Source organism: Chamaea fasciata, unplaced genomic scaffold (assembly GCF_029207755.1).
Source record: "Chamaea fasciata isolate MVZ Bird 193981 ecotype frontalis unplaced genomic scaffold, bChaFas1.0.hap1 SCAF_3, whole genome shotgun sequence".
In the NCBI taxonomy this organism is placed as follows: Eukaryota; Metazoa; Chordata; class Aves; order Passeriformes; family Sylviidae; genus Chamaea; species Chamaea fasciata.
This window is the reverse complement of record NW_027094088.1, coordinates 35,967,122-35,994,961: the sequence shown is the minus strand read 5'-3', so window position 1 is coordinate 35,994,961 and position 27,840 is coordinate 35,967,122. Positions and strand designations below refer to the sequence as shown.

General features: G+C 40.4%; 1 protein-coding gene across 3 annotated transcripts; it reads right to left on the bottom strand.

Annotated features, from left to right (window-relative positions):
• On the bottom strand, nucleotides 1-27,534 carry CDC42EP3 (CDC42 effector protein 3). Of its 3 annotated transcripts, XM_066178594.1 has the most exons (3): nucleotides 26,847-27,009; nucleotides 25,674-25,757; nucleotides 1-2,135 (listed from the first exon to the last, which is right to left on the bottom strand). In XM_066178594.1, the coding sequence occupies exon 3, from the start codon at nucleotides 1,826-1,828 to the stop codon at nucleotides 1,067-1,069; it is 762 nt and encodes a 253-aa protein (XP_066034691.1). In that variant the 5' UTR covers nucleotides 1,829-2,135; nucleotides 25,674-25,757; nucleotides 26,847-27,009; the 3' UTR covers nucleotides 1-1,066. The 3 variants fall into 3 exon arrangements, with proteins under 3 accessions (XP_066034691.1, XP_066034689.1, XP_066034688.1); XM_066178592.1 differs by lacking the exons at nucleotides 25,674-25,757; nucleotides 26,847-27,009 and adding an exon at nucleotides 27,379-27,534; XM_066178591.1 differs by lacking the exon at nucleotides 25,674-25,757.
• Nucleotides 27,535-27,840: the final 306 nt, after the last annotated feature.

Genomic DNA, 27,840 nt, shown 5'->3' with positions numbered 1-27,840 from the left:
GCAATTTAAAGGGTTTTTTATTGTATTGCACAAGGCATTTATGCAATCCATGTAGGTACTGTACTGAAGGATCCACATTTCGCAAACATTGGCTGTTGCTGCACACATCACTAGCATTGTGAATAACCAGTGCCTTCTTCAAAAAGTAAAATAATCAGTTGCAAGTTTAAGCATGTTGTGGAAATAAATGAAGAAAAAAGCAAGGACTATTAATACATATTTCTCTTCAAACACACAAATATACAATTTTCAGAAGAGCACCAATAATGCCAAGCAACTATTTTGATGAGATACTGTATGTGTAGGCTCTGCAGTAAAAAGCCAATATGCACACAGAAAATATAATTCAACTTTTAAAATAATTTAACCATAATATCTTGCATGTGTCACCTGTTTACAACATAACATTTCATATACAATGTCAGGCCCAAGCCTCAACCTGTGTAAATTTGTGCATACTCATTTAAAGCAGCTGAGACTCTGGACCAGGTATTCAAGCTGAAAAAGCCTTCAAACTGTTCACATCTGAATTCAGAGCGGTAGTATAAGACTGAGAAAGTAGTTATGGTGAATTTATAACAGAAATGGTACTATGAAAAATGAAGAAAAACACTATAAAATCCTCAAACACAAGGTTCTAGAAAGAGGCCTACAGGATAAGTGATTTTGTAATAATTTATAAAAGTGAATAATTAGTATCAGTCTCCCTTCTGACATTAAGAGATTCTCACATATTCAGAGGCCTGTAGAAGTGAACTAACCAAATGTCACAATCAGTATCATCCTCAACTGCTGTTTCTAAAGTTTCTGATCATTAATACTGGTACTTAAAAACATTTTATATTTGCTGAAACTGATTATTAAAATTTACCTTCCTGATACGAGAATTTAGTGTAATAAAAACCATGAAAAACAATAGGTAAAAAAATAGTATTTTAAGAATATTTTTAGAAAACTCATCATACAACTGCAAAAAACAGCCGATTTTTAAGCATCTGCTTTTGAGCTGTGGTCTTTTGCTTGTTTTTAAGTGAATCACTTGTAAAGAAGCAAGGGAGTACCAGTTTTAAGATTTATTCTTGTCCATTACATTGAGAACCTCATCCAAAAGTGAGGGCCCCAAGTCAAGTTGTAATGAGAGAAGAGAGCCTGCAAGATCCGAAAGGGATTCTTCTGACTTTGTCTTGGTTAGTTCACATGAAAGCCGACTGTCATCCAGTAAATCAACTGTTTGCCAATCAGTGCATCGTTCAGAAAAGCTGGATGAGTGACTGTCGCTGCCGTTAGTAAAATGTGAAGAAGAACCATTTTGCTCCCACGCGTCATCTTTGTATGTTTCTTCATCCTCCATCTCTTTACCTTTCTCCTGCAGTTTTTCTTCTATTACTGGCTCACAGCTAAGCCTAGGATTTCTGGATGATCTGATGGATTCTTGTTTTGAATTAAATGTCACTGGTGACAATAAAGGCAATGTAAGGGCTTGAGAACCCCCGATAGCAGGAAGGGAAATAGCATTTTTGAGCACTGGTGATGGAGTTTCTGTAAACATGGATTCAGAAGTGCTATTTGCCCTTAAGAATTCATTGTGGATACCAGACTGACTAACTCTGGTTTCACCCTCATTTCCAGGCAATAGCTCATAGTTGCCCTGCAAAAATGATATGTCTCCAAAAACATCATGCTGTCCCTCTTTCCCAATGTGTATGGTGTGACGGAAATCTCCAAGTGGAGGACTGATCATATCAGGAGATAAGATATCCCTTAGTTTGAATTTCTTCCCCTTCTTATTGTTAGCAGCTTTCAAGTAGATGGGTGTCTTGGCTGGCATCTTGCTTGTAGCTTCTGAGAGAAGTAGGTTGTTTTTTTTTTTAAAAAAAAAAAAAAAAAAAAAAAAAAAAAAAAAAAAAAAAAAAAAAGAAGTGGGAAGGAGAAGCCTCTTACAAAGCCAGTTCTTCTCAGGAGACCTTCAGTGTTAGCAATGTTACATCGTCATCCTGAACCACTCTTGCACATAAAGTCTAATTCTTCTGATACAGAGAACTGTGGAGTATTTGAAGGAAAATGTTTTCCACATCAGCTCTTCACAAGGTAGAGCACAAGGTTTGGGGTCTGCTACTTCCTCAACTTGTGAAAACCTGCATGGGATACAAAATCAGGTTATCATTAATTTGTTTTTCATGGTTCATTCAGTCTTGTTTTCACGAAACCTCAAAATTCGTAATGGTACTGACAGTTCCAGCCTGCAGATTAGCTTTATGATGTTGCTTCCCTTCATTAGGCAGGATAAAAGAGTTCATATTAACAAGGGCTAGCGAACCTTGCTCTGACTCCATAGCTTTTTTTGAAGTCAGACTTTTTTAGACACAGTTGCTGAGCACAATTCATTTGATAAATATTCACTATCTCAAACTTTCCTCTCCTTATTGAGGCATTCAAAATGCTGACCTTTAAGGGCACATGCACACGTTTACAACATTTAACAACAATAAGTTTTTGGTAGATCCAGGAAGACTGATAGAGTCATTCAGAAAACTGTTTCGGATATGGAGTAGACTCCCTTGATTTAGGTAACAGGATAATCAGATTAATATTCAGTTACTTCCAATTAGTACTGGAACACTCACAAACTGTAACCAATAACGTTTCCAGTAATTGTGCCCATTTAAACAGATAGTTTTAGAAACTAGAAAAAAGGGCTGGTCGAGGTCTTTACAATCTGTTAGGAACATCCAAATGCACATGCTTTAGAGGAAACTACATTCTTTAGACTACATGAATTCTTCATAGCAATTAGTTATAGACTAGCTCATGTATTATGCAGACCATGAAGCCACAGTGATTTAAAGTTGCTCTGTGCAACCAATTATAACAGTCTTTGCAAACCGTGTTGTCCTATTAGAATGTGGTCTTTGAAAGGCCTGATAGAGCTAACAAGGGCTAACAAGCTGTTAAGTCAACAAGCCATTGAAAAACACTCTTTTTTAATACTTCAATGGTATATTTCTTCCTCATAGTGCCAGTTCCTAACCCTTGAACACTCTCAGAATAAATGCATTTTTTCTCCTGGACATTTTTATACATTCTTCTATTAAGTCAATGCACCACAGATCACCCCTTCTCATCAGAATACTCAGCTACAAATCTGTCACCCTTTGTCCATCACCATCCTCACTGTGCAAAGGAGATTACAGCTTTTACACAGAAAGACTGTTCTATATCATAAGAGGAGGGAAGCTGGCTGTAACAAGGGCTACTTTTGCTGCCTTTTATCCATGCCCTGGCAGGGTTTCTCCTTACCAAATCAAGCCCAGTATGAATCACCAAGTTTAAAACTCAGCATTCTATGGCTACACACCCGGGTTGTCAAGAGGCATTTAAGCATTTTAACAAATCCTTTAACCGCCGTAATTAGTTCCTAGAGTGGGTACTTAACTATGCATCACAAGGGAACTGGGAGTCTAGCCAGGTCAGTGCTTTGGTTTTTTTGAATCCCACCAGGTATCTACTGCACTTTGATAATGTGAGAGAGCCCAACCCTACAAAATATATCAGATGTAAACAGATTAAAGTTGAAATACAAAGCAAGTTCAATAATTTATGAGGGCATTCTATACTTTTAAGATCAATTTTGAAAATGCAATTGATCGCATCAATCAATTAAAAGCACTTCCAAACTTCCTTCTACACAACAAAATGGTAATTCATAAGATCTACAATACAGTAGGAGATTCACATTACTCCGTGACAGTACTGCAAGACACAAAAGTAACTCCTAAATAAGATCTCTACATGTGCCACCTGCAACGGGAGCAGAACTGCTTAGTCAAATCAACCTTGCAGTTTTAAAGTGCAAAATTCACTGCATTGTTTCCCCCCATTTATCATTCTGCCCAAGCAACTCATTTAACTAAACAAAATGTCCTCAACTCTACAGAGAAGACTACTATCAAAGATGAATGGCCAGGTTGTTTTGTATTTCTCTAGTGGACTCCTCAGCTTTATCTCACTTCCTAGAAATAACAGGCCAAATGCTCTCTGATTTTAATTTCTCATTCTTTCAGGTCTTTTAATTTGAATGAGTGACAATGTAATGACAATTTGGTCCAAAGCCAAGCCTGCTGATCACTAGTTTAAAAATGAAAGACAAATGGTAGCTCATTCAAAGCTTTCATGGCTTCTACCACTTAGGATCCATATCAAAACCCATTATCACCAAACTCCACAGGGAGATTTTAAAAAAAAACCTGAATGACCCAATGAAAAATCTGAACATCAGGAAAAAAAATAAAAAGAAAATGTAAAATAACTTTAAATATAAATATGCCGTGTTGACACACAAGAAAAGCACTGTATTTTGTTTAGCTCATAGCTCGGGGGGGGGAAAATAAAAAACTGATCCAGATCTCTTTTGGTTCTTGCACTACGAGAGAGCCCCAGTAAGGGGCAGTGTAAAACCACACTACCTGAGAGGATACTGCAAGAGACTCCACTATGCAGCACTCCCTTTAATTGTGAAAGCCTTGGGTTCCATTTGGCCAGTGCAAGAGGCTTTACACTTGAAGAGGAGAAATTTCACAATTGCATGCTTAGTGGAAGCACCATTCTCCCTGCTGAAAAACAAAGGCTACTCTTACTGCAGATTTCAGTACCTACAGTATTGGAAATCTGCAAATTACACCTTTTAAATAAAAGGAAAGGGTTCCCTTCTCAATGGACAGGCCATCCATGTACAACATAACATAGATTCAGAGCAACTGCATTTTGTTTCTGCATACCTATCCTCTTTGTCAACTACTGCCTAAAGCAGTTGCAGACTTCAAACAAATAAATCTGGAAATATTCACTAAGCCTAAAATACTATTTTTATTCATATTTAATTTATAATTAAATAAGCAAGAACCCATATCAAAATTTAACATACAGCATACATATACCCACACACATATATATTTATATATAAAGCAGCTCTTTTAGTAAGGAAAAAAAAATCAAGCTTTGGCACATGAAGAAAAGCCTAACACGACTAAGCCTCCAGCTCAAATCCTAGAAGACAAAAAAATCAGTCCACAAAATTTTCACAAGAATCTTAACACACTCCCTGCACTCAACAAGACTTAACGGAATTTCAAGGGCACATGGGTTAAGAGAAGGGACACAACACACTGCAATCTTGATATCAGGCTACACAATAAATTTCACCTTGTCTTAAAATGAGACTTTTTCCTGATATTACTGCTAGAAGTCTCTTGTTTTGACTAATTTCAGCTCAGTAACTAAGTTACTGTATAGCTATATTGGAAAGCTTAATGAGAAATTACCAAAAAACCAGAAGTCTGCAATCCTGGACTGCCAGCCTACAGTGGAAGACCTTAATTCAAGAGAAAAACAACATGAAAGGGTTTTCATTCCAGTTGAAAAGATATCCCCTCCCCTAACAAGATCCAAGCATGAGCCAAACCAGAGGAATTTCAGTCCAGTGAAAATTAAAGCTTTAGTTTGGCTGTAGCACTTGCTCATTTTCATTCCTATCACTTCACACTCTCATATAAGTATTTTGCTTGGTAACAAAGACTAATATTTTTAGAGGTGCTTCTCAACCCGCCTTCTGTCCACTCAGCAATCATCACCTTCCACACAGATCAAAGTTTTCCATGGATGCCTTAGCTTATTCCATGGCCCATTTTAAAAGGACAGACTATCAGCAAATATCTCAACAGCTAAGCTTGAAAACCCAGAGACAAATAACGGTCAAGGTGCAAACTTTTATTTGCGCACATATCCCAAGAGACCTAGATCCTTTAGCAAAGAAATTACAGAAAGAAAACCACATTTCCACAGAGCAGAGCCAGAAGCAACTGTGTGTGCTGGGAAGCCTACAGGCTTTCTACAGGGCAATCCCTTGCAAAGGCTCTGCCTTACACATCCAATGACTAGAAGTACATGAAACTCTGAGAAAGGCCTTTCCAAAGCATGATTTAAAATATATATGATACAAATGAAAACACAGTAACATAGCGAAAGACAGACACAAACGATGCAACAAGCAGCTGCAACTTTTCTACATGATGAAGTATCTGCAAGCATAGAAGAATTAGACGTTAGGGCTTCATTTTAGGTTTTAGCTATCAGTACCTTTCAGCAGTGCAAACAAACTGAACATCCTGGTCAACGCTGTTACTTTCACTGTGTCTGAAACAGCATAACGCGTAAAACTAATTTTTACTGGTTTTATAACAGGGGGCTGAAGTCATGCAGTAAATGCATGAATTCCTGAATGCTAGTAAAACACACTCCCAGTTAACTAAGTCTTCAGGTACAAGAAAAGCATCAGGTGATGCACCACAGGGCTTGAGTTTCTGGGGACTCAGATGTCCTTTTCAGTTATCAGGCTCTGAAGACAAGAGGCCACAAGCGTGTTCACTTCTGGACCAGGCCACCAGCGCTCCACTCATAAAGCCACACTCCACTTATAAAGCCACCACCTTTCTAAGTAACTTAAACCACATCAGATGCTAACACTTCTCCCTCCAGACTACCTAAATTTTTGTTGTTCATAAGAAGCACAGCCTTTGAATTCATCTGTACAATGTCAACTTCCCTTTATCAAGTTAGAAGTCCTTGTCTCCTTCGCTCCTCCTTTCATCAAAGAATTGGCACCTTCCTGATTAAAGTTACAGATTTAATTACTTTATAAAAACAATCAGGCTAAACGCACTTCAGTTCTACTAATTTTCTCAACTGCACTCAACTGACTCTCCTGGATCAAATCTTACCTATTCCATTGTGCTATTACATACACTATTTAGAAAATTAAGAAAAAAAAAATCCCAAATCATTCCCACAGCTACAGAAGCATAGGTCAAGCGGTGACCCGATCCTCCTGGACTGGTGCAGTTGATTCATTTCTACAAATGAAAGAAAAGACAGAGATGCCATGCACACCTCCATGTGAAGGTGTTTGTCCACCCTTCTCTTAAAATTCCCCATATATGCAGACTACGTCCATTAATTTACTTTACAGAGGTCAGTTATCAGAGAATATGCACCTAAGTGTTCCCTGTTCTGATCTAGGTCCTGATTAATACAATAAATTTTTTATCTATTCTAGCTATGGAGAAATAAAAAGGCAAAAAATCATGTAAGGATATATTTTGACTTCCCTTGCTATATAAAACACTTTTTTCCACATAAATCAAGGACAAATAGTACACCAGCTGTGAGTCGTCCCCTTGAAGAAGGGTTAATTGCCACTAAGTGTAAGCACAGACAGGGAAAATCTGCATACAGTGTCTTTCTCTCCAGGTATCTTCCATTTCACCAGCACCCTCCTGTTTTTCCCCCCCTCCCTAAAACCTAGGTTCACAAACAAAGAAAAAACAAGTTCTTGATTTTTAATTGTTGACTCCTTTAACTCTTGCCACCCTGCTTAGCACTCCTTCAAATGGATCGACCTCGTAAATTAACCAAACCAGGGAACACTTTCAACTTATTTAAACCATTAAAGTACTTGTGTGTTATATGGAAATGAATGAAGTAATCAATCTATTTAAGAGTTTTTTATTTTAGCTTGTAAGAAAAAGAAACAAAGGAGAGCAAGCCTGATTTGGGGGGAAGGAAAAAAAAAAAAGGTCTAATTTGAGCAATTTGCCTCAGTCTCCAGTTCTTATTTTGTTCTTTATCAGTCTGGGATTACAAATGCCCTTTATCAACCAGAAACCTTCATCCTTGTTAAGGTACTTGAACACTAACCAAGTTGTTTCTCAGTCATCCTTTTTGATCAAAGTGAACGGGGGAATTCCTCATGTGGTGATAGTGGGGGAATAATTTGAAGCCTTCTGGTGTCTTTTCCTCTCTCTCTTTTGAACCACCTCCAATTTTTCAACATCCTTTTCCAAGCAGATCAGAATTAATGACAATATTTCAATATAATTCTTGCTAACAGCATATATAGAGATAAAAATCACTTCTTTCTTCTCATCATCACTGCCTTGTTTATAAACAAGATCATACTTCTGCTCTTATTCTCACCCTCTTACAACAGGAATTTTCCTGTATTTACAGGGTAGAATTATATTACAAACCATTTAAGAATTCTTGTGCTGGTATAACAAAAACAAGTTCTCCAAGCAGAATAAACTATACTGGAAAAAGTAGAGTTTGTTATCCTTGCCTTTTATTGGCTCAGAGTGGGCTTCTCCTTTTTTTTTTTTGTTTAGGATCAATATACAAAGATACTCATTTAATCAACAAATTTTGGCAGCACAGACAGTGGTGGTGCTTGTATTACACTGTTCGTCCAGTAAGACTCTACTCCTTTCCTTGGGGGAGGAAAGCTAAAAAGCTTTCCAAAAATATCATTCTCCAGCATATAAACCGGATTTATATTCTGTAGGACAAAAAGCAATGCCATACTTCAGAAAGAGAAACATTTTATTTCAATGTGCTCAAACTGTGAAACAATAAATCAGTTGAGCTTTCTCCATCTCCTTCACCAACGTTCTTCCTCCCCAATATCCATCACCTGCAAATTTGTACTACAACGATTTTGTACTTATTTGCAAGATGCTCATAAAAACACTATGCAACCCACACTGTATAAATAGATCTCTGCATTGTATCAGTAGAAATACATCCCTCTTGGATGGTGACTTATTTTTGACATTTACTCTGAGATTCTTAATGTTTTTACTACATGCTTTGTTTACACTGTAGAGGAGTAACATTTTAAAAACCTGGTTGTGATGTAATATGAAATTAAATGCCTTACACAGTCTGTTTTTGCAACTGTGCTTATGACCACTCCTTAGAATATCTTAAATAATTCACTCTTTTTAACCAAGCAATTTTTTTTACCCTTCAACAGGTTTGAATCACAGCTTGCTTTCAGTTTTGAAATGTTAGCATCTTTTCTAGAACAATAAACCCTTCCTTTCTTTTCTCCTCCAGAGACAGGGATTTAATGAGCTCACTGTATGCTGTAGTTTGGCTTCATGGACTGAAACAGATCCCTCTTTACTCCCTTCTCCTTAGCTTTGTTGGCTGGTACATTCATATATACAGATTTAATACCATCATTGGCTTCCAAAAACTGGGTGAGCACAAGCCCACGCAGATTTAGGCTGAGGTGCATGTCAGCACAAGGCGCAGCATAGCACTAACTAATGCAGCCAGCCACAGTGAGGTTGTACTACGTCAAACAGACTGCACTGAAACATACTCACTCATCTCCTCCTACAAAGTCACACACCAGATGAGCAAATATCTGGGAACCATAAACCCATTAGCCACAAGATGGACAGGCTTAAAAACTTGTCCATCAGTTCTCTTCAGCCATAGGGAAAAACATGCAATGGGACAAAACCTGAGCCAGTGTGCCACCTAAAAGCCTGGCAAACTGCTCTGGTTGATAGCTCAACTGCCCCTTGTGATGTCAGCCAGCACTCAGATCAGTTTAAGTGGATTATGAATTCACACCCCACACCCTTTGTGATTCTGAGCAGGTTAACATAGATGGCTTTCTCTTCTGACACAGAGGGTGTAGTTTCTCAGCCCAATTCTGCTCTCAAAGCCGGCTTAAGAAGTTTCCACCTTGGATTCCTCACTCCTCATTGCTGGTTCCTGGTTCTGCACCGCAGTTCCTTGTACCCTTTGCAGGCAGATAGACCTACAAGTCACACTTCAAACTGGTCACAGCCGCAGTTCTCTCCACTGACTCAGTTTACAGGACAGGCTTAGCAACAGCTGCAGCTGCCCGATGGCAATGCTTCAAGAGAGTTCAAGCCCAATATAACTTGCTGTCAGAAAGGCATTCTCTCCTTCTCCCCTACTGTGTGCACACACTTGACCCCTTACAGGCCAGTTCAGCACACAGGAAGGTGAAAACTAAGGAGGAAAGGGGTGTAAAATCACAAGGCTTGGAGTGAGACTGCTACTCTCAGCTGTAAGAAGTCCTTTCAACAGCTACGCTGTGTCCTGAGACATCACTCTTGGAAAACAAGGAGTTGTGGCAGAAGGGCTGGGAAATCCTTAACCACCTCTTCTGCAAGGAAGGATGGCCATGGAATTATATCCAGACTTTGTGCACTCCTGATGTAAAAATGGCTTTGTAGCTCCACTTGTTTCTGCCTTAGGATTCCCAAGACTGCTGTCATACTGAAATTAAGTTTTTCTAACTATATTTAATATATTCATATTATTTTTGAAATTTTCATAACTGCTAGCTACTGACAAAAGGCAATCTAAAATACAAGGATCCTACAAGGTTTCAATAAAAAACCCCCAACCACCAAACCCACAAAACCTACCCTGAACTCCTGACCTCCAATCCTCAAATATGCTTCATCTCTAAGTCAAATACTCCTTATCATCTCCTTGAAACACACAACTGACATAGGCATATCACAATCACCAGTTCTATTATTCATTTTTCAGAGTGTTTCACTTTAAATGTATTGACCCTCTTTAAGTGGCTGATAAACTAGTTTTAAAACAAACTTGAAAGACAGAAAGCCCTCTATATGCAAGGACTAACAATGAGGTAGAGATATGAACGTACATAAAAATTCAAAGTTGCACAGGATTTATATTTTATTACATAGAAGGATGAATCTTCTGCTCTGTTGCAGTTCTGCCTCCTTCAGAGAGTTGAATGGTCATCAAAATGAGATCAAAGCCGATGGTGTTGGGGTAGATGGAAGAAAGGAAATGCTTCAATAGATTAAAATTAAAAAGTCCTCACTGAATTACTTTTTGGTCCAACTCATGGCCTCTTTAAGGAATGGGGCTGAATCACAGAGTAAATAGGGCTTTTAAAATATTGTTATCTATGTTCAGTTTCAAGTATATTGTTAGTACAGTTAAAGTAACTGGTTTATCACCCTTACATGAAACAAAAGGGAAAAACTAGAAATGACATCCTCATGATGAGATTATACTTCTAACAAAACGACCCCACTATTTGAAGGCACCTCTGAGCAGAGGTAAGAATTTGGAAGAATAAGTGACAACTGGAAGACATGTCATATTCTGGTGCTGCCCTGCAGCATGTCAGTGACACCTGCAACATGCCCCAGCTGACAGGGATGCACCACGGTGGACAGCAGTGCAGGGATCCCCACTTCCTCCTGGGACATTTGGTTCTGATAGCTTGAGTTGCTTGTACTCAACTGATCAGACTTCTTTTTTTCTGGAATATATCAAGTAGTATCAGGGTGCATTCACTCTTTGTGCCAATAGTCGTATTTCACATACTGCTCTTAAAACCTGGCAGAGCTAGTGAGTTAAATTTGAAAGAAGTTAATATACTCTGCACTTGTACAGAGGTGTACTGTCTGGATATTCAGAGTGCACAGTGGCAATTCTGTCCTAAAGCTAGTTAACTGATTAGCAGCTGATATTTCTTTCAAACTCTAAATCCCACATATTTAATTAAACCGTCCAAAATATTGTTGTCTCAAATCCCACTAAAGCCACCTTTTCAACACTCAGGGTTTACATCAGCCAGCATTCAGCACCTATCTTCCCATTATTGTAGCCATATTTCAAAAGATAAGTACAGACCTAAGACAAAGCTTAAGCCAAAATAATGAGATGACAGCCCTTGTATAAGACTGGACTTTGAACTCGCCTGTGCAGGCAACATGAGAGAATAAGCAAATGGGTCAGGAAAGCATGTTGTATCCAGCGAACCCAAGCAGACCCAGAGTACTGCAAGTCAAGTCCCGTCTTTGCAGACTTCTGGAAAACCATTTTGCATTTTCTCTCTGCTCTCTAGAGGGGCTCCTGCTTAGAGCTTTGCCTCGAGACTGCAGGAGAACATAAATCTCTCTGTTCAAAGGTCAATATTTCAAAGTGCTCCAAAATGGACGTTTTGTTTTCAGAAGTAGTGTCAAGGGAAGGCCTATTGGCGGCAAAAAGAAAACTTTTAGTGGGCAGTCACATTAGGGTAATGTAATCATGACTCATGCTCCTCACCCATTTCCTGACTAGTAGGGCTGTGCATGATCAAAAGAAAGCCAGCCACAGCAATGCTGCCGCTCGTTAATGTTAGCTGGCCTGAAAGGATTACAAACTACCAGAAAACAAACTCATTGCAGAGCATCCTATTTCAAGCCTGACATAAATCGACACTGACAAACATAGTGGCGTAACACCAACCAAAACAGCTTGCCTTTGTTGCGAGAAACAAGTTGCAACTTTTATGATGAGTTGTCCTACCCAAACAAACCTTCTCACACACCTTTAAAACACCGTAAATCCTTGGGAGGATGCCTAGGGAGAGGGAGGGAAATGTCTAGTTGCTAGTTAGTATCTAAAGAAATGCAAGATACTTGAGGAGAGGATTACACCAAACTCAGACTGCTGTAAAAAACTACCACCTCCACAAAAACGCTGTAAAAAAACACACAAATGGGCCAAAGCACGAGTTGGGCTTAAGTGTCTCCCACCTTATAAGAAAAGCACTGCATGAGGCAATTTCTGCCTCAGTGTTCCGGGCATGTGCTTAATGATGCAAATTGCTGCTCATTTGTATAAAGATTTCTTCAACGGAAAACAGATTTCAGATCCTTGTTGGGAACTTGTTCACATTTACTTTGTTCCAAAACCCATATTAAGAAAAAACTCCAAATTAATCAGATATTTCAACAGAAACTAGATTATACATTAGGTAACAGATGCCAACACCCAGCTGGCATCTCTCTGCAGCCTTCACAGGCCAGATAGAATCATAGAATCATTCGGGTTGGAAAAGACCTTTAAGATCATCAAGTCAAAGAGACAACTCCTTCCCCTCCCTCCTACCTCAGAAGCACAGGTAGGAGCCTACATTTGCAGGTCCCTTTCACTCATTTACAAATGCCAAGTAACTGCTAAACATGCTCCTCAGCACCAGTTACTGTGTTCCTTACCGGTACTTCCAACAAGGGAGATCAAAAGGGAGAGAGATTCTGAAGCTGACCATTAAATACATAATCAATTGTCAAAACCTCAGATTTAAGACTGATCAGCAGTGGCATTCCACTCTCAGGATACTGAGGAGACATATACCACGTGTCTGACAGCCAAATTCAACCCAAATTTAACAACTATCTATCTTTTTAGTAATGCCTCAGCTCACTGTTCAGTAATCTTAGCCTGTTGCCCCTTACATTATACAGAGTACTGGGGGGGGGGGGGGGGGGGGGGACAGGTGGGAGAAGCAAAGTGTTGCACAAGGCAAAAGTGCAAAAGTTATGTTTATGACTAAACCAATACCAGCTAAGTGTACTGAGCCTATACTTTATCCAGGTTGCAGTAACTGCTTCAGAGTTGAGAGAAGTTGGTTCTGAAACAGAGCACACACACATATACCAAGGCTTTATATTGCATTTTGGCACTTGCTGCTGGACTGTTAAAGCTCTCTTTGTCTTGTTTATACAACTCTAGCAGCACAGGAATGGGGTGCAGCAATCCCTTTGGGCATGGATGCACCTTGGTACTGACCAAAAACGAGCTGTGACCACATGCTCCAAGTCCTTCATGTAATAATTCATACAACTGGTATGGAAAGCAGTGGTGTGTAGGCAGAAAAATAAAAGAACATAATTCTGGGACCTACTTTCCCAGGTAAAGGGCATATTTATTTACTTAATCCTCTAATAAGTGGGTAAGATGAAATTCTGCCTTTACTGCAGGCTATTTAAAGCAAATTTCTAAAGGTTCTTGCAAGCTCCAGGGAGTCAAAATTCAAGCCGTGGGAGGAGGACAAGGTTGCTTAGTGTGGTTTACCATCCTTGAAAAATTTAGCAAAAGTTGATATGTTGCAGAGTCCAGGGCACACACCTACAGTGCTGACAAAAACTTCTGCTGGGGGGGAGGGAAATCAAGGGAAAAATAAAACACAACAACAACAAAAGAAACACCACAACACCACATCAGAAAACAAAAGCAATGTAAAGATGGTCAGAAACCAAGCCACCTAAGTAAGTGGAGAGGTTTTCCTGATTTTCTTACTGTAGGGAAGGGAAGAGAAACTGAGGTCCATTTCCTTGTCCTGAGTACAAATCCAAACCATATCCACCAAAAAAACCCCACAACATATAATACTGCAACAATGCATTAGGATTGCATTAATTTAAGGTACAGTGTGGGCCTCTTCTCTTGTGTGCATATGGTTCTTTTCACAGAGATAGCATCTGTGGAAACACAGGCAAGGAACAAACTGTAACTCCCTGAATTACACAACAGCAGAGACAGTACACTCAAGAAATTTAAGAGGGAACTTGCATCCAAGTCGCCAGTACCGAGGCATCAACATCTTAATGTTGTTGCCTCGGTACTGGACCAGAAGAAACTATTGGTTAATGTAGGGCCTGTTCCACAGACTCTCTGGATATCGCTCCCTTGGGAAGGAATAGAAATACCATAACCAAACACTTGGAAACACAGTCCCAGCAAAAGACATGTACAGCAACTTCTAAAAGGAAGATACTACCCAAGTGGCATTCCTTCTTTCCCTCTGTACTTGCCTGCTAACCTGGATTCACCAGAGAGGTATGCTCCTTCTGGCTGCAGAAGCTGTAGGCAGCATACCTGGGCTTCTTCCTTGGAGCCCCAGGAAATCCTTACTGGAGGAAAGTATTAAATAGTTCACCAACAGGTACAAAGCCCAATGTTAAAAGTAGTTCAGCAACACCCCTACTGCTATAGTCATAGGCTTCTTAAGTTAAACCACATCCTTGAGGAAAATGGGATTCTGTTGTTTTGTTTGTTCCCCCAGAACACAGCACAAAATTTGGTCAATCCTACAATAATTCAAATTAAATACATATCTTCTTAAACAAAAATCCAGCTACAGATGCCACTGTTAAACTTTTGCTATTCCTGGAAAGACCATAACTCATTTACTTGAGAGGGCAAAAATGGGAGGGCAGAGAATTTAGCATGGAAAGAGGAAAAAGGCGCTAACAACAATGAAAAGAAAAAAATCTGCACCTAGTCAGTAAACTAAAACTCTCCAAATACAACACATCAGCAGCTTGCAGGAGAACAGTTAACTTTTTATTTTCACCAGGTTCCCAGATTAATGGCTCTGATTGAGCTCACACCTTCCAAAGTGAGTGTTTCAGACTGTCTGAAACAAGGCAGGCAATTTCACTCAGGGTGCCAAGGCAGGCTAAAGTGCATTACATCTTAAAGCAAAATCTCAACTTTAAAAACAAAAAATTGTGAATACCTGAAAAATCCAGAGGCTCTTAATTTGACTTGCATTTGGACTATTATATTCTAGTGACTTACTATCTAACAGATAAAGTGAGTGCTGTTTTAGAACTTGATTAAGAATAATAAATAATAAAACTCCCTTAATACCTCTTGATAGTTACCTTTCTTATGCAGAAGACACAGACATTTTTTCCATTTGTTTTATCAGACACCAAAATACTCTTCTTGAGCTTTCCACTGAAATTCTGTAAATTCCTTTGTACCTGGAAACAGCCATTTGCTCCTGGGTCAAAGACTTTGCTGAGTGCTTTAAAAATAAGATAACTTTTTTAGTCACTAGTTTACACCTTTTCTCTTTCAACAGTAATTTAATCAGTGTAATTATTGGAGGCTATACTGCAAACCAGATCAGAATCAAAACTCTTGCTTTACTAAATAGATTACAAGTTACAAAGCTGTTACATCTGCAATGAAGGACAACTTGCAGCATATACAGCTCTTCTTTCGGCCCAGTACATCCACTGAAAACCAAGAATAATCTTTTTTTCCTGTCACAGGATGTCAGAATAGATCAATTATGGGTTCTTACACAGCAGCTTGACACGCCTGATTTCATAGGAGTTTCTCACCATTTGCAGGCCCTAAAAGGTAGTGCCACTCCCAAGTCAGGCTAATGTTACAAAGAGAAATTGTAGCTTTTTTTTCTATGGGCATTAGGAGTTGTGTGAGTTTTCTGCTCAGCAGGACTAGCAGTCTGAATTACCAGTGAGTGCTCTTAAAACTTTTTGTCTTCAATCGATCCACTTCAGTTTGAGAATCACCCTAAAATGATCTGCACTGAAAGACTTAGAATCAGACTTAGAAGAGGAAAAATCAGCATGTAGATAATGAAACTGAGGGACAGAGTGACCATGATGAACTGTGTCCTGATTTCAGCTGGGATGGAGTTAATTTTTATCCTGGTAGCAGCCACAGTGTTGTGTTGTGTTTTAGATTTAGGGCGAGAATGATGTTGATAACACACTGATGTTTTAGATGTTGCTAAGCAGTGTTTACACAGAGTCACTGGCTTTTCAGCTTCTCACCCCAGCCCAGCAGTGAGTAGGCTGGGGAGAAGCTGAGAGGGGACATGGCCAGGAGAGCTGACCCCCACTGTGCAAAGGGATGCCACAGCACATGGCATCACGGTCAGTCTACAAACTAGGGAGAAAGCTGGCCAGGGGCCACAGCTCAGGAATTGGCTGGGCATTGCTCAGCAGCTGGTGAGCAATTGCACTGTGCATCCCTTATTTTGTACATTCTACTTATTTTATTATGATCCCTTCCTTTTCTGTCCTATTAGGCTGTCTTTATCTCAACCTATGAATTTTACCTTTTTTTTCCCCCCAATTCTCTCCAAATCCCACTGTGTGGGGAAGCAGTGAGCAAGCAGCTGTGTGGTGTTCAGTTACCTGTCAGGTTAAACCACCTCAAGCTGGCACCTGAACACCAGCAAGCCACTTGAGTTTTAACAGCAGCCCAAGCCATACACTCAAGATTAAAATGGAAGACTAAATAACAAAGGCCACAGTCGAAGGAAGGAAGATTCTGCTCAGAAACAGAAAGAAGAGGACAGAAGACTTAACCAGGCTGAACATCATCCTCTTTAACTTTAGTCATAAGGGGCTAGTGCAATTCTCTGCTGTATGAGAGGGCACTGAGAGGGGAGGTCCAGTAATTCTGTATTTGGCCATCACCATGTCCAGTCCCTGTAGCCACAATTCCAAGAGGATATTACAAAACAAAAGAAAGTTCCAGGAGAGCCACAAGACTGATATTAACACATTTCATAGAAGCATAGAATCATTAATGTTGGAAAAGACCTTTAAGATCACCAAGTCCAACTATCTAGCTTCAGTTTGCTAGACTGAAGCTAGTCAAAGCAAGTACAAAGGAAAACATACCTTTTTGGAACAGCAAGAACAGTTTACTCAGGCTTATGGTAGATTCTCTGTTAATTGAGTCTTTGTTGAATTTTTTGTTTGGTTTTTTGTTTTGTTTTGTTTGGGGTTTTTTTAAGAAATTACCATTGTCTAATTCAAATAATTCAGCCAGAGCCAGAAGTCATATTGAAACAAAACTGAGTGACAATTCAGGAAAGGCCAACAGCTTGTCATAAGACAAGTTCCCAGTGGTCTGGTCTGACTTTTATCATTCAAGATATGAACAGTATTTTCCCCTAAATTCATGGCATTTCTCTTAAGAATTAAGCATTCGGAAAAACATTTTTATTTTGGGAAATCCACACTAAATTTTTAGAGCTTTTCTGTCCACAGACGGTGTTTCTTTGGCCATCAAGACGATTATGAAGGTTGAAAGGACAAATCTCCTGGAAGTTCTGAAAACAGAGCTCTCATCAAAACTGTTGTGTTTGGAGACTTCTCATCTTTCAGCACAAAATAGAAAGAAAAAAATACGTAGATCTCTGTGTTGGACACTACTTCAAATCCTGCATGGAGAACCAAAAAATTCAGTCCTGTCAAATCCACATGAACAGTTCGAAATCCATTTCTCCTTTGACACTGTGCAAGCAGAAGGGCACCCATTTCACAGCAACTTAGCTTCTTCCAAACAAACAAGAAAAATTTAACATTTTAAAGTACACCTGTCCAAAAGGGGTATCAAAGATACATGACCAAGTGGAATCCATGTCCAACTACAGAAATTCAGTTTTGAAGAAAAGGACAATTTAAAAAAAAAAAAAAAAATATATATATATATATATATGTGGCTTCATTCACTTTTACTCAGAAAAAATTCACACAGTTCTTGAACTTGAAAATATAACTGTAACTTCTTTTCAAGTCACATCTCTTATAAGTTGTTACTACTGTAAAACTTGACTTTGGGACCACATTTGTACTTTCAGGATATTTATCCCAAAACTACAAACTTTGAAATTCGGAAAGCCCAGTAACTACTGCCAGCTACCTCAGCAGATGGATTGAAAGAACATACTGAATCAGAGCACCTGAAAAACCATCTGGTACCATTTCAGTCATGGATCTTAACGGTACACACATACAGACAGCTGCTCCTACTACTGCAGATACCACTTGTATTACTGTAAAAATACACACAATTTCTCGGATGGTGCCTTTCTAACACATCCACCTACACTTCAGCTGTCTTAGAAGCTTCAATTTTAAGGCTTATTTTCCGAGTTGTTGATCAATATCTGACACTGCCATTCAACATTTTCTATCCTCTTCTGCAGCCATCTGTATATGTTTGTTTATTGGGAGGACTAGAAGGAGGTGGGAGAATTTTAACCAGTTTTTAAACTGTTTCTCTAATGAGATAAAACAAAATTATCTATTTCTACTCCCCAGTTGTACCATAATGTCCTTCACTCCTATGGATACACAAACCATCAAAATCCACAATATTGCTAACAGGTTTTGGCACTTCTGTACTTTTCAAGACAGTTCTGACCTTAAAAATTGTCTGGGAATGGGTCTTTTCCATCATGCTGAATTACCAGGACAGGCAATATCAAGGTGTTAAAAATGTATAATTTTTTACAAGATCCAGCAGCTTTAGGTCTGACACCTAAAATCTTCTGCAAACCATTCCATTGAAAATATCAGCCCTCATGCTTACCTTGCTCCATCCCCACAAACAACTCAGCTGGCAAGAATAACCATCAACCCAAATTCAGATCAGTGACAGAACCTCTGCATAAGAACCAGGGATATGGAACCAGGAGATGGAGGACAGTGGATGTGGGGAAGGGATTAAAGTTTTTTCACAGATGCAAGGAATAAAGACATTTACACAGGCTTGATGCAGGAAAATTTGTTGGAATTTAGCAACAGGAGTAATTTGGATGTTTGGACTGTTCATTTGGCCATTGATGCCTGCTTCTTTCCTTGCAGATTTTTCGGTTATATGCAGATTATATATTTGTATTTTCAGAGATTACTTGGATACACCTAAAGATTTACACTTGAATGGATATACTCTTCATACCAAAGGCAATGTCAAAAAGCTTCCAACTTCTCTGTTGTTGCTTCAGGAGATAACAATTCTGTCATTTCCTCCTGTACAGCTGTCAGACCATGTCCCAGTAATCAAAACATTATACTATGCTACAAAATACATTATTTACAATGTATATTCCTCTGCCAAGGTAGAGGGATGGTTGTACTCTCAAGGCAAAATAACTACTGCAACTAATAGTGATATTAATTCTCAGGCAAAAATCTGAAAACTGTCCACAGCATAAATTATGTGATTGTTCAGCACTTCCATTTGGATAGGCAGGTTTTATTTTTGTCCTCACAAATTCCTTTAGGAACTCCTACAGATTCATAAACTTCTTAGACTCTTGCTATTGTAACTTCTTTTCTTTGGGACCGGAAGTATGCATTTTTAAGAGAACTGTACAGTCCACTGCTATCAAATGGATTACTTTGTTGTCTTTGATGTTGACCTCGGGGGATCTTATCTGAAAGACTCCAGAGACTGAGACAGGTATTCATACTCCCTGAAGGTACATGAAGAGAAAACCAGAAGAAATACAGCCTCTCTTTCCACTAAAATCATAGCAAACAAGTGGAGAGGGACATGCAAAATAGAGCAGCAGCTCTGCTCTGTTCACTACCTGTGTTCCTAACAGCAGATTTTCTGTTCAGTCTTGAGGACTTCTGTGTACCACTGATAACTTTGCATGTTACTAATAAGAAACACGCAGGTATGGTAACAGTAATGAGCAAATCTTTTCATTTAAGGCTTTCACCAAACTGACTAGATGCTACCCTCGCCTTCTAGGCAGGATGACCAAACCGAGCAGCGAATTACTACAAATTTGTATTGCTGTAGCATCACACCCCTAACCATAAGCCAGGTATCTAGGATATTAAGAATTACACACACATAAAATCTCTCAGAAGACAGTTCTTCAGCTGTTGTGTCTTTTGGGGCAAGGAATACCAACAGAATTGTAGCTGTTGTGAACATCACCTTCATCTTATTTCACCTTTCCACTCCCAACTGTTGGACTGAAGCAAACTGCAATCCTGTATTCCATATATACAGCATGGACATGCTACTCCATTCTTCACTCCTATATTCCCATCCGGTTTTCAAACAAGCAGAAGAGACCCCCGGATGCATTACACCTTACCCTCTTATGGTAATAACGATGGCTATTATTCCAAGGTCATCTGCTACAGGAGCCATGAGCAAGCAAAGAACCAGCCTAAACTTGATCGAGAGCAGTAATCTATGGTGTCTGGAGCAGAAACATGTGAGCTGCATCTGACAGGCAGGGCAATTAATGGCATTACTCCTTCCTTGTCCCTCATTCACTCACAATGTAGCTCTCCTACTGTTCAAACCTTCCTTAAATTGGGCCCTAACATTATTTGCAGGAGCAATGTACCCTTAAAAGGGAAACAAAGACTACACAGCCACGAACCATCCTCCAAATAAATAGAGACAAATCATGCAAAAGCTAAAGAAAAGTGTCATTGCAAGGATCACAGTTCTGGGGAGAAATGACATGGCTGGCCTTTACATTGCATTACAAAAGGCAGAACCCGCACCTTCTTTTCTCTTCACCCTCACTGTGGCATGGGCAACTTTTGGTTTCAAGGATGATTTTGTTTTCATTCTTTGTGGTTCCAGAAACACGTATTCTCAAAGAACCAAGGAGTCACATTAATGCTTCAAATGACATGGACCTCAAAAATTTCAGCTGATTTGGCTATCATTTGACATCTGAATGTGAGAAGACTGATCTAACCATTCCTCTGGAAAGAAATTTTAACCAAACTGAAAGGATGCTTTAGTTTCCAAAAGACAATTTATGAAAAAATCAAAAAATAAATACAAAAGAATTAATATTGATGGCCATTTCCCTACAGAATTTCACTAAAAGCAGTGGCAAAAGTGCCTTAACAAGACTCTGTCACAATAAGGACAAGATATTTATGGTGTGCATCTTCAGCACAGCAAAAGGGAAAGAAAAAACAAACCAAAACATTCACCTTGGACATTCACCAAAACTCTACCACACCTTGGACTAATCTCTGATTGAGTTTCAGATCTAATTTACCCAATTTCATGAATCAACAGAATTTCACTAAATCAAAATATGCACTGGACCATATTCACTGAGTTGAAAAAGTTAGAAATTTCTAAAAAATACATAGGTCTTCATGAAAAATGTATGTAAACATACACAATTCAGGCTTTACTTAGGTAGGACTAGAGATACACATAAGAAAGAATAGAGAATGGAACTTATTTCTGATCAAAATATCTTGATGGATAAAATGTAGAAGGTTAGATTTAGGGAGTATTAGAACAAAGAACATTAAAAAATTGTTCTGGCATCATAAAGGATTTTTAAGGTTCAAAATTACTGAAGTATTGCTCTTTTTTTTTTGGTAGAATTTAAAAGCTTTCTGAGTGAGAAGAGTCTGTAAGTGCTGTCATATATTTCTTGAGAATATAAATGAAACACAAGAAAAATAAATGAAAAAGTGCAAGAATATAAATAAGGAGCAATAATCCCCAGCAACGCTGGCATTATGTTCCTGTACATCACTTGGTACTAGTGCATCACTCAAGTACTAGGAAAAACATCCACACAAAAAAACCCCTGTCTACTATACAAGAACTGACCTATTCACATAGTTTGAGAATATCACCTTCTTATAGAGAGCGTAATGGAACTTTACTCGAAGAGGAGAAACAGAGAAAAGTATTTATCAAAGCAATAAGATCCATTAGCGTCTTCTTCATTAAGATTTATTATTCATACTCTTACAAGGATTAGGATTTCTCCTGGTGAAGATGATGACTGAGAGCTCTGCTGCCTAGGGAGCTGGTTTCACAACCTCTTTGCAGAAAGGCTTCAGAGATGCTGACTCTGGTGGCAGCAAAGCACCTTTGATCTTCCTTGCAGAGTATCACTGAGAATTATGAACCCCATAATTAGAAATATCATTTGTAGAGCACTAAGGTTACAAACTCAAAGAACACAAAGTTAGAAAATCCCAAGATTACATTATTTGTGGAATCATTACTTGGTTCCTTCATCATCTGCACCACCCAAAAGGACAATGACAGAGTAGGGGCTTCAGCTTTGGCCCAGAATTTCAAACAGATCCTCCTTTTTTGCTACATCTCATCTAATTTAGACCACACACTACATAAGGCAAGAGGGCTATGAAAAATAATATGACCTTAATGTACTTATATATGTATCACCATTTTCTACAGGTTTTTTCCAACTTATGGGCACTTGCTTTTGCCAGAACAACAGGTTTTAGTGTTTGGGGTATGCTTGACTTTAATGTTATACTCTATAGATCTCTTAACAAGAAGAAAAAAAAAAAAAAAAAAAAGAAAAAAAAAAAAAGAAATTTCAGACTAACAATTTGCTGCTTTTTTTACTATTTTTATGCTACTGCCTAATATTCTAAGAGCAAAAAATCCTACATTTGGAATGAAGACTCAACACATGTTTTCTTTGTCTAAGGCACAACACAAATCCTCAGACACATATAAAATTTCTATGGCAAAATAGTGAGAAAGGGACCTGAAACACCTGGTATTTCAAAGGGATGGGAAAAAAAATACACCAAGCCCTACATTTTAGATCTTCCAGGCAAAGATATGAAGTAGTATTTATTTTTAGAAAGTTCTTACAGATGACTTAAAAAAATTTAATTGCCATGTAAATGCACCTAAACAAGTTTGCAGACCTGATTAAGCAAGTCATACCTAGTCTCAGCTTGTCATCAGCTCTTGTATCTCTACAGAAGGTCAGCTGCTGTTTACATGTAACCACAGAAAAGTTCACTTAGCTCGTTCAGAATGAGACCCAGCAAAAACCTCACAGTATCAGTCCATTTAATTTCTTATCTAACATGTTCCTCGTTGACCTTTATGATAGTAATCAAAGCAGTGTATCAGATTTGGTGATCTTTTTTCTATTATTCCGTGCCAGTAAAAACAGCATGAATACGACATTTACATAGTTAAACTGTATGTTGTTGTTTTACCACACATAGTGAGGGTTGAAACCCTTAATGTGGCTCCCTGGTATTCATGAGATACTGGGTCATCAAGTTTTAAGAGTATTGCAACACTCACTAATTTCAAAGATAAGAATAACTGTAATTCAAATTACTTGTGCTAAACATACATTTCAGTAAAATGGTCTTGCATTAAAAGCTACTAAGATCATGACGATACAATTTAGTTTGAGCATTCAAAACGACTCTCACATTTTCAGAGAGAAAGGCACTCAAAGTGCTACTTGGCTGTAGGCTCAGCCTGTAAATGGCCTGCAAATGGCTTACCTTTCCTCTTTAAAAAACAAAAGCACAGCACAAAAAGGAGTAAAATACATTCAGCAATTCACTAGCCTCTGAAAGAAAAATCTCACAGTTGCTCAAAAGATTATTGACTAACTGTGCTCTTGGAGACTTGACTAGTGGTAAAACCCTAAGACAAATGTTTCTGTACTTGACCATCTATTCCACAAATATCAATGAAACTAAGTAAAGGTATAAATATATCTTGTCACCCTGGCCAACTCCGTCCTCTTGTAATCATCCCATTTTATCTTGGCAGTGTGTTTTCTGAGGCTTTACCGGGTCTTGATTTAACCCTTGAACTATGAGGAAGTTAGTCTTGTCAGCCAGTTCCAGCTGCTCCCATCAGACTCGCCTTCCCAGCAGTCACCATGCTGGATCAACCTCGTTGCTCAGTTACATTAGGAATGTCAATTATGAATGTAAATAAGGAACACCGTAAAATATTGTAAGCAATGCTTATCTGCATGAATGTCAACCAGAAATCTTTCTTATTTTAACACAGCACTAGAAGTCTGTCTCTTCTTCAGCATGAGCTTTACTTGAGCTCATGAGTAGTTGCACCTTATTCTGCCAGCCTGTTTCACACAGGATGTTCTAAGCTCTGCAGAAGAGCCAGGACTCTGCTCTCACTGCCCCACCCAGCTGACCCATCGTTTAGCACCCCTGAGCCACTTCCACTGCCCACTAACCCGTCTGCTTGACAGTGAGAGGAAATCATTTAAAAACAGCCCTCTACCCAACACCCCAATACAATTCCTCCCACATCCTCCTTTAAGTTCAGACTTCAGCTTATTAGGGAAATTCACCTTGCGATCACATAAACAAACAAACAAAACCTTCAGCCAGCTGCCTTCCCTATAAGCACTGCACTCATGGAGATACCGTGGCTTTTAGATACAGACCACCCAACTAGTTTAGTTTCACCATTGGGGGAAGGAGAGTTCTCTATGAGATGGTTCAGATCTTGAGAAAATATATTTACTCTGACGTGATCATAAGGGGGGGGGGGGGGGAGGGGAAGTGATGGTTTTATTTGTTTGTTTCCAAAAAGTAAAATTTGCATGCAGGAGGGTGGAAGCCTCTGGTGATTTACATCATCATAAAGGCCAAACAGGCAGCAGATGATCCACAGCAATTCTATGAACTAGCGTGAGGAAGAGGAGGAAGAACTGGTCAGAGAGCACTGCAGAGCCCCTGGGATACACACAGTTTCACTTGCAAGAAGGAGAACCTGATGGCAAATTCTGCATGGCAGGTAGAAATTTTTTAAAATGCAAATTCCCTTTTCTTGCCCAAACTATTTCTCAAAACTTGGGCAGAGGACCAGAATTCTTCTAGAAGTCATCTAGGTTACAAGACTATACACTAAAGCAGCCTACCTAATTATGAAAAGCTGAGAGCAAAACATGTTCTGCCATGAACCGTGGCTTTTGTTGGTTACGGTAAAGCTGATACAAGTGGTTTGGAACAGTTTTAGATGCCTCTTTCAAGCCAATATGACATTTAGCCACAACAGTCAAACAGAGATGGTGCAGACCCACGCTGCTGCCGCTGCCTCAGGGAAAGAGTGGCTCTGGGCTGCCTCTTAGGTGATATCCATCTCTTTCCTTTCTAAAATTCAACCAGGCCACCTCCTGGTGATTCAGGCTGCCTTTACCAATCACAGAAGAGAGGCAGAACCACAGAGGTGGTTTCTGCAGCCTGATTTTTACTTCTCTGGATGTACAAAGTGCTCCCCAGAGAACAGTAACTGTGATTATCTTTAATCTAAGGAGAAGATAGGCCCCATTGTTTCCTTCCCAGATACCGGCGGCTTATGCTGAGGCCAGGAAAAATCATTCCCTTCAGAATTATCCTAACTGACCAAAGAAGAACCTGCTCAGTTCCCCTCCTTCACATGCTGTAATGCAAAACAAATGTTCAAAGCAAGGAGTGCCTCGAACATAGGAGTCTTCTCTTGCTTTTCTGAATGTTTCTGCTGAAAGACTACTTTTAACATACCACAGAGTGCAAGTAAATCTTAATGCTAATGCTAAAAAAGGCTGAAGCCTTTCAGTACAAGACACTTTAAAAATAAATCCTTGCAGCAGTAATCACCTGCTGATACATGCTTTTATGTTTAGCCAGCTGCCGAGATGCCACATCTGTCACTTCTTGCTTCCAGAAATGTGCTTTCCTTTTCTGTAGGGAAAGAGAAAATTCTGCTTCTAGAATTGCGCTGAGTATCATGATGCCTTTTTTGGTATCTCTGTCATTCCTCTAAACATCTGAGCCTTGGCACATGGATTATAAGATTTCTGGTAGTGTGTATCTAAAGAATTGTTCAGCTTTAGACTTCCATACCTTAAACCCTCTGATTTTTTTTCATCTACATTTTCCTGAGCAATGTTACATCCTTAAAGCGTATATATAACTGAAATTAATAGTCTATACATGAATCCTTGCCTCCCTGCCCCAGATATTTTTCAAAGGAAAGTAAGAGATCAGGATCGTATTTGTTACGTTAAACATTTCATAATAACTCTTCTTCCTATTTTTAAAACATAGCAACAATCTACAGTGACGCAAGTCCTAAATTAATTGCTTCCTCTATTTTGGTCTCTTTTAAATTTCAACCGAAAGAAATCAAGTCCTTCTTATTAATCTACAGCCTGCATTTCTTCATCAGCAATGCAACCCAACCCAAATTCTCAAATTTGACTTCCCGACTCGAACTGTTAGCTCGACAACCAGCATCACACCGGGCACTGCCTCGCCCCCAGCGCCGTGCGTGCCCTCGGTGCAGCCCCGGCCGGGCAGGGCGCAGCACGCTCAAGCGCACGGTTATTCTTAGCTTCGCGCAGGAAGGCGCGGCGAAAGGGGGACACACCGCACAAAAAGGAGCGCAGCCTGTTTCGGGGGGGAGCGTGGGCTGGGTATGTCTTCTGCCTCCAAGGCAAGGGCATAAAATCAGGTATGCCAAAATATACTGGGATGGAAATGTAAGTCGATACAGGGGCCAATGTCAGCTCGGAATTCCAGTGATGTAGAAACATTCCGAGTCGTTCTAAGCGATAGCCCGGTCATGAACCTACCGAGCACCCAAACAAGATCATTAATGGGTACTCTCTCCGGCTACCCTGAAATGCGCACCCTCCCTGCCAGCCCCCCGAGCGGGCGGGCTGCGGCCCCGCCGCCGCTCCGCAGGTCCGGAGGGCAGCGCCGCGTCTGGACGCGCCGCCCGGCGGTGGCGGCCCCCCTACCCCGCGCCCCGCTCCCCGACCGACTTACGGTGCTGCCGCTGCTCCCGCGCCGCTCCTCCCTCCCGAGCTACCTTCCTCCCGCCGGTGCGGAGTCGGGAGGGCAGCCGGGCCGCCCCTCCGCGACTCGGAGCGAGCGCGGCACCTGCGAGCGTCCGTCAGTGCGCGGGCGGCGGCGCCCCGTGTGCCGGGGGCGCGGCGCGGGGCCGCGGGCGGCGAGCGGCTGCCGCGGGGAGGCGGCGCTGCCGGCGGCGCTGCGGGCGGGGAGGGCGGGCTGCAGGGAAATCCTGGCACCGCGGAGCGCCGCCGGGGAGGCGGGCAGGGAGGCCGGGAAATAACAATAAAGGGTTCTCCCCACTACGCCCTTTTTTTCCCGTTTTTTCTTTTTTTTGAGCTATTTTGCGGGGGTGGGGGCAGTGCCGGGAGGCCCTCCCTACACCCCTCGTAGTGTCCCGGTGAAGCCCTCGGATGGGCTTCTCCTTTCTCCCGTCCCCCGAGCACGGTCAGCTCCGAGGTGTGCTTTAAAGCTGATGATTTTTCACCCAAACCCTCTTGCCCCTTACCTCCTCGGCGTCCCGATCCGTCAGGGGCGAGGCTCAGCCCGCTCTCCGCCCGCCGCACTCATTCATCCTGCCTGTCCTCCATTAATTACGCGTCGTTAAGGAGCGCTCGGGCTTTCAGGACTCGGCGGGCTGTGATTTGCAGGTAACCGGCAAACATTGCGAGAGCCGGCGAGGCGCAGCGGCATCTCCTCCCGCCCAGCGGCGGGGCCGGAGCGGGGCAGCGGCGCGGAGGTGCTGCGCGGGGCCCGGACCATCCAGCGGCGGTCAAGAGCCCTTTAATGACACATTTAAGGGCACTTGTCCGTCTGTCTTATACAAGTGAAACTGCCTTGCCCAGAACGGGAAAGGGCTCAACCTCAAAATAGCTGTTGGCAGTCCAGCAGATTACTGACTAGGAAGCCCGTAAATACTGCGCTGATGTTAAATTTTTTACAAGTTCTCTGGTTAATCCAGATAGGGTCC

Coding starts and splice junctions, on each gene's coding strand:
- CDC42EP3 (XM_066178592.1), bottom strand. CDS start 1,828: ATGCCAGCCAAGACACCCATCTACTTGAAAGCTGCTAACAATAAGAAG.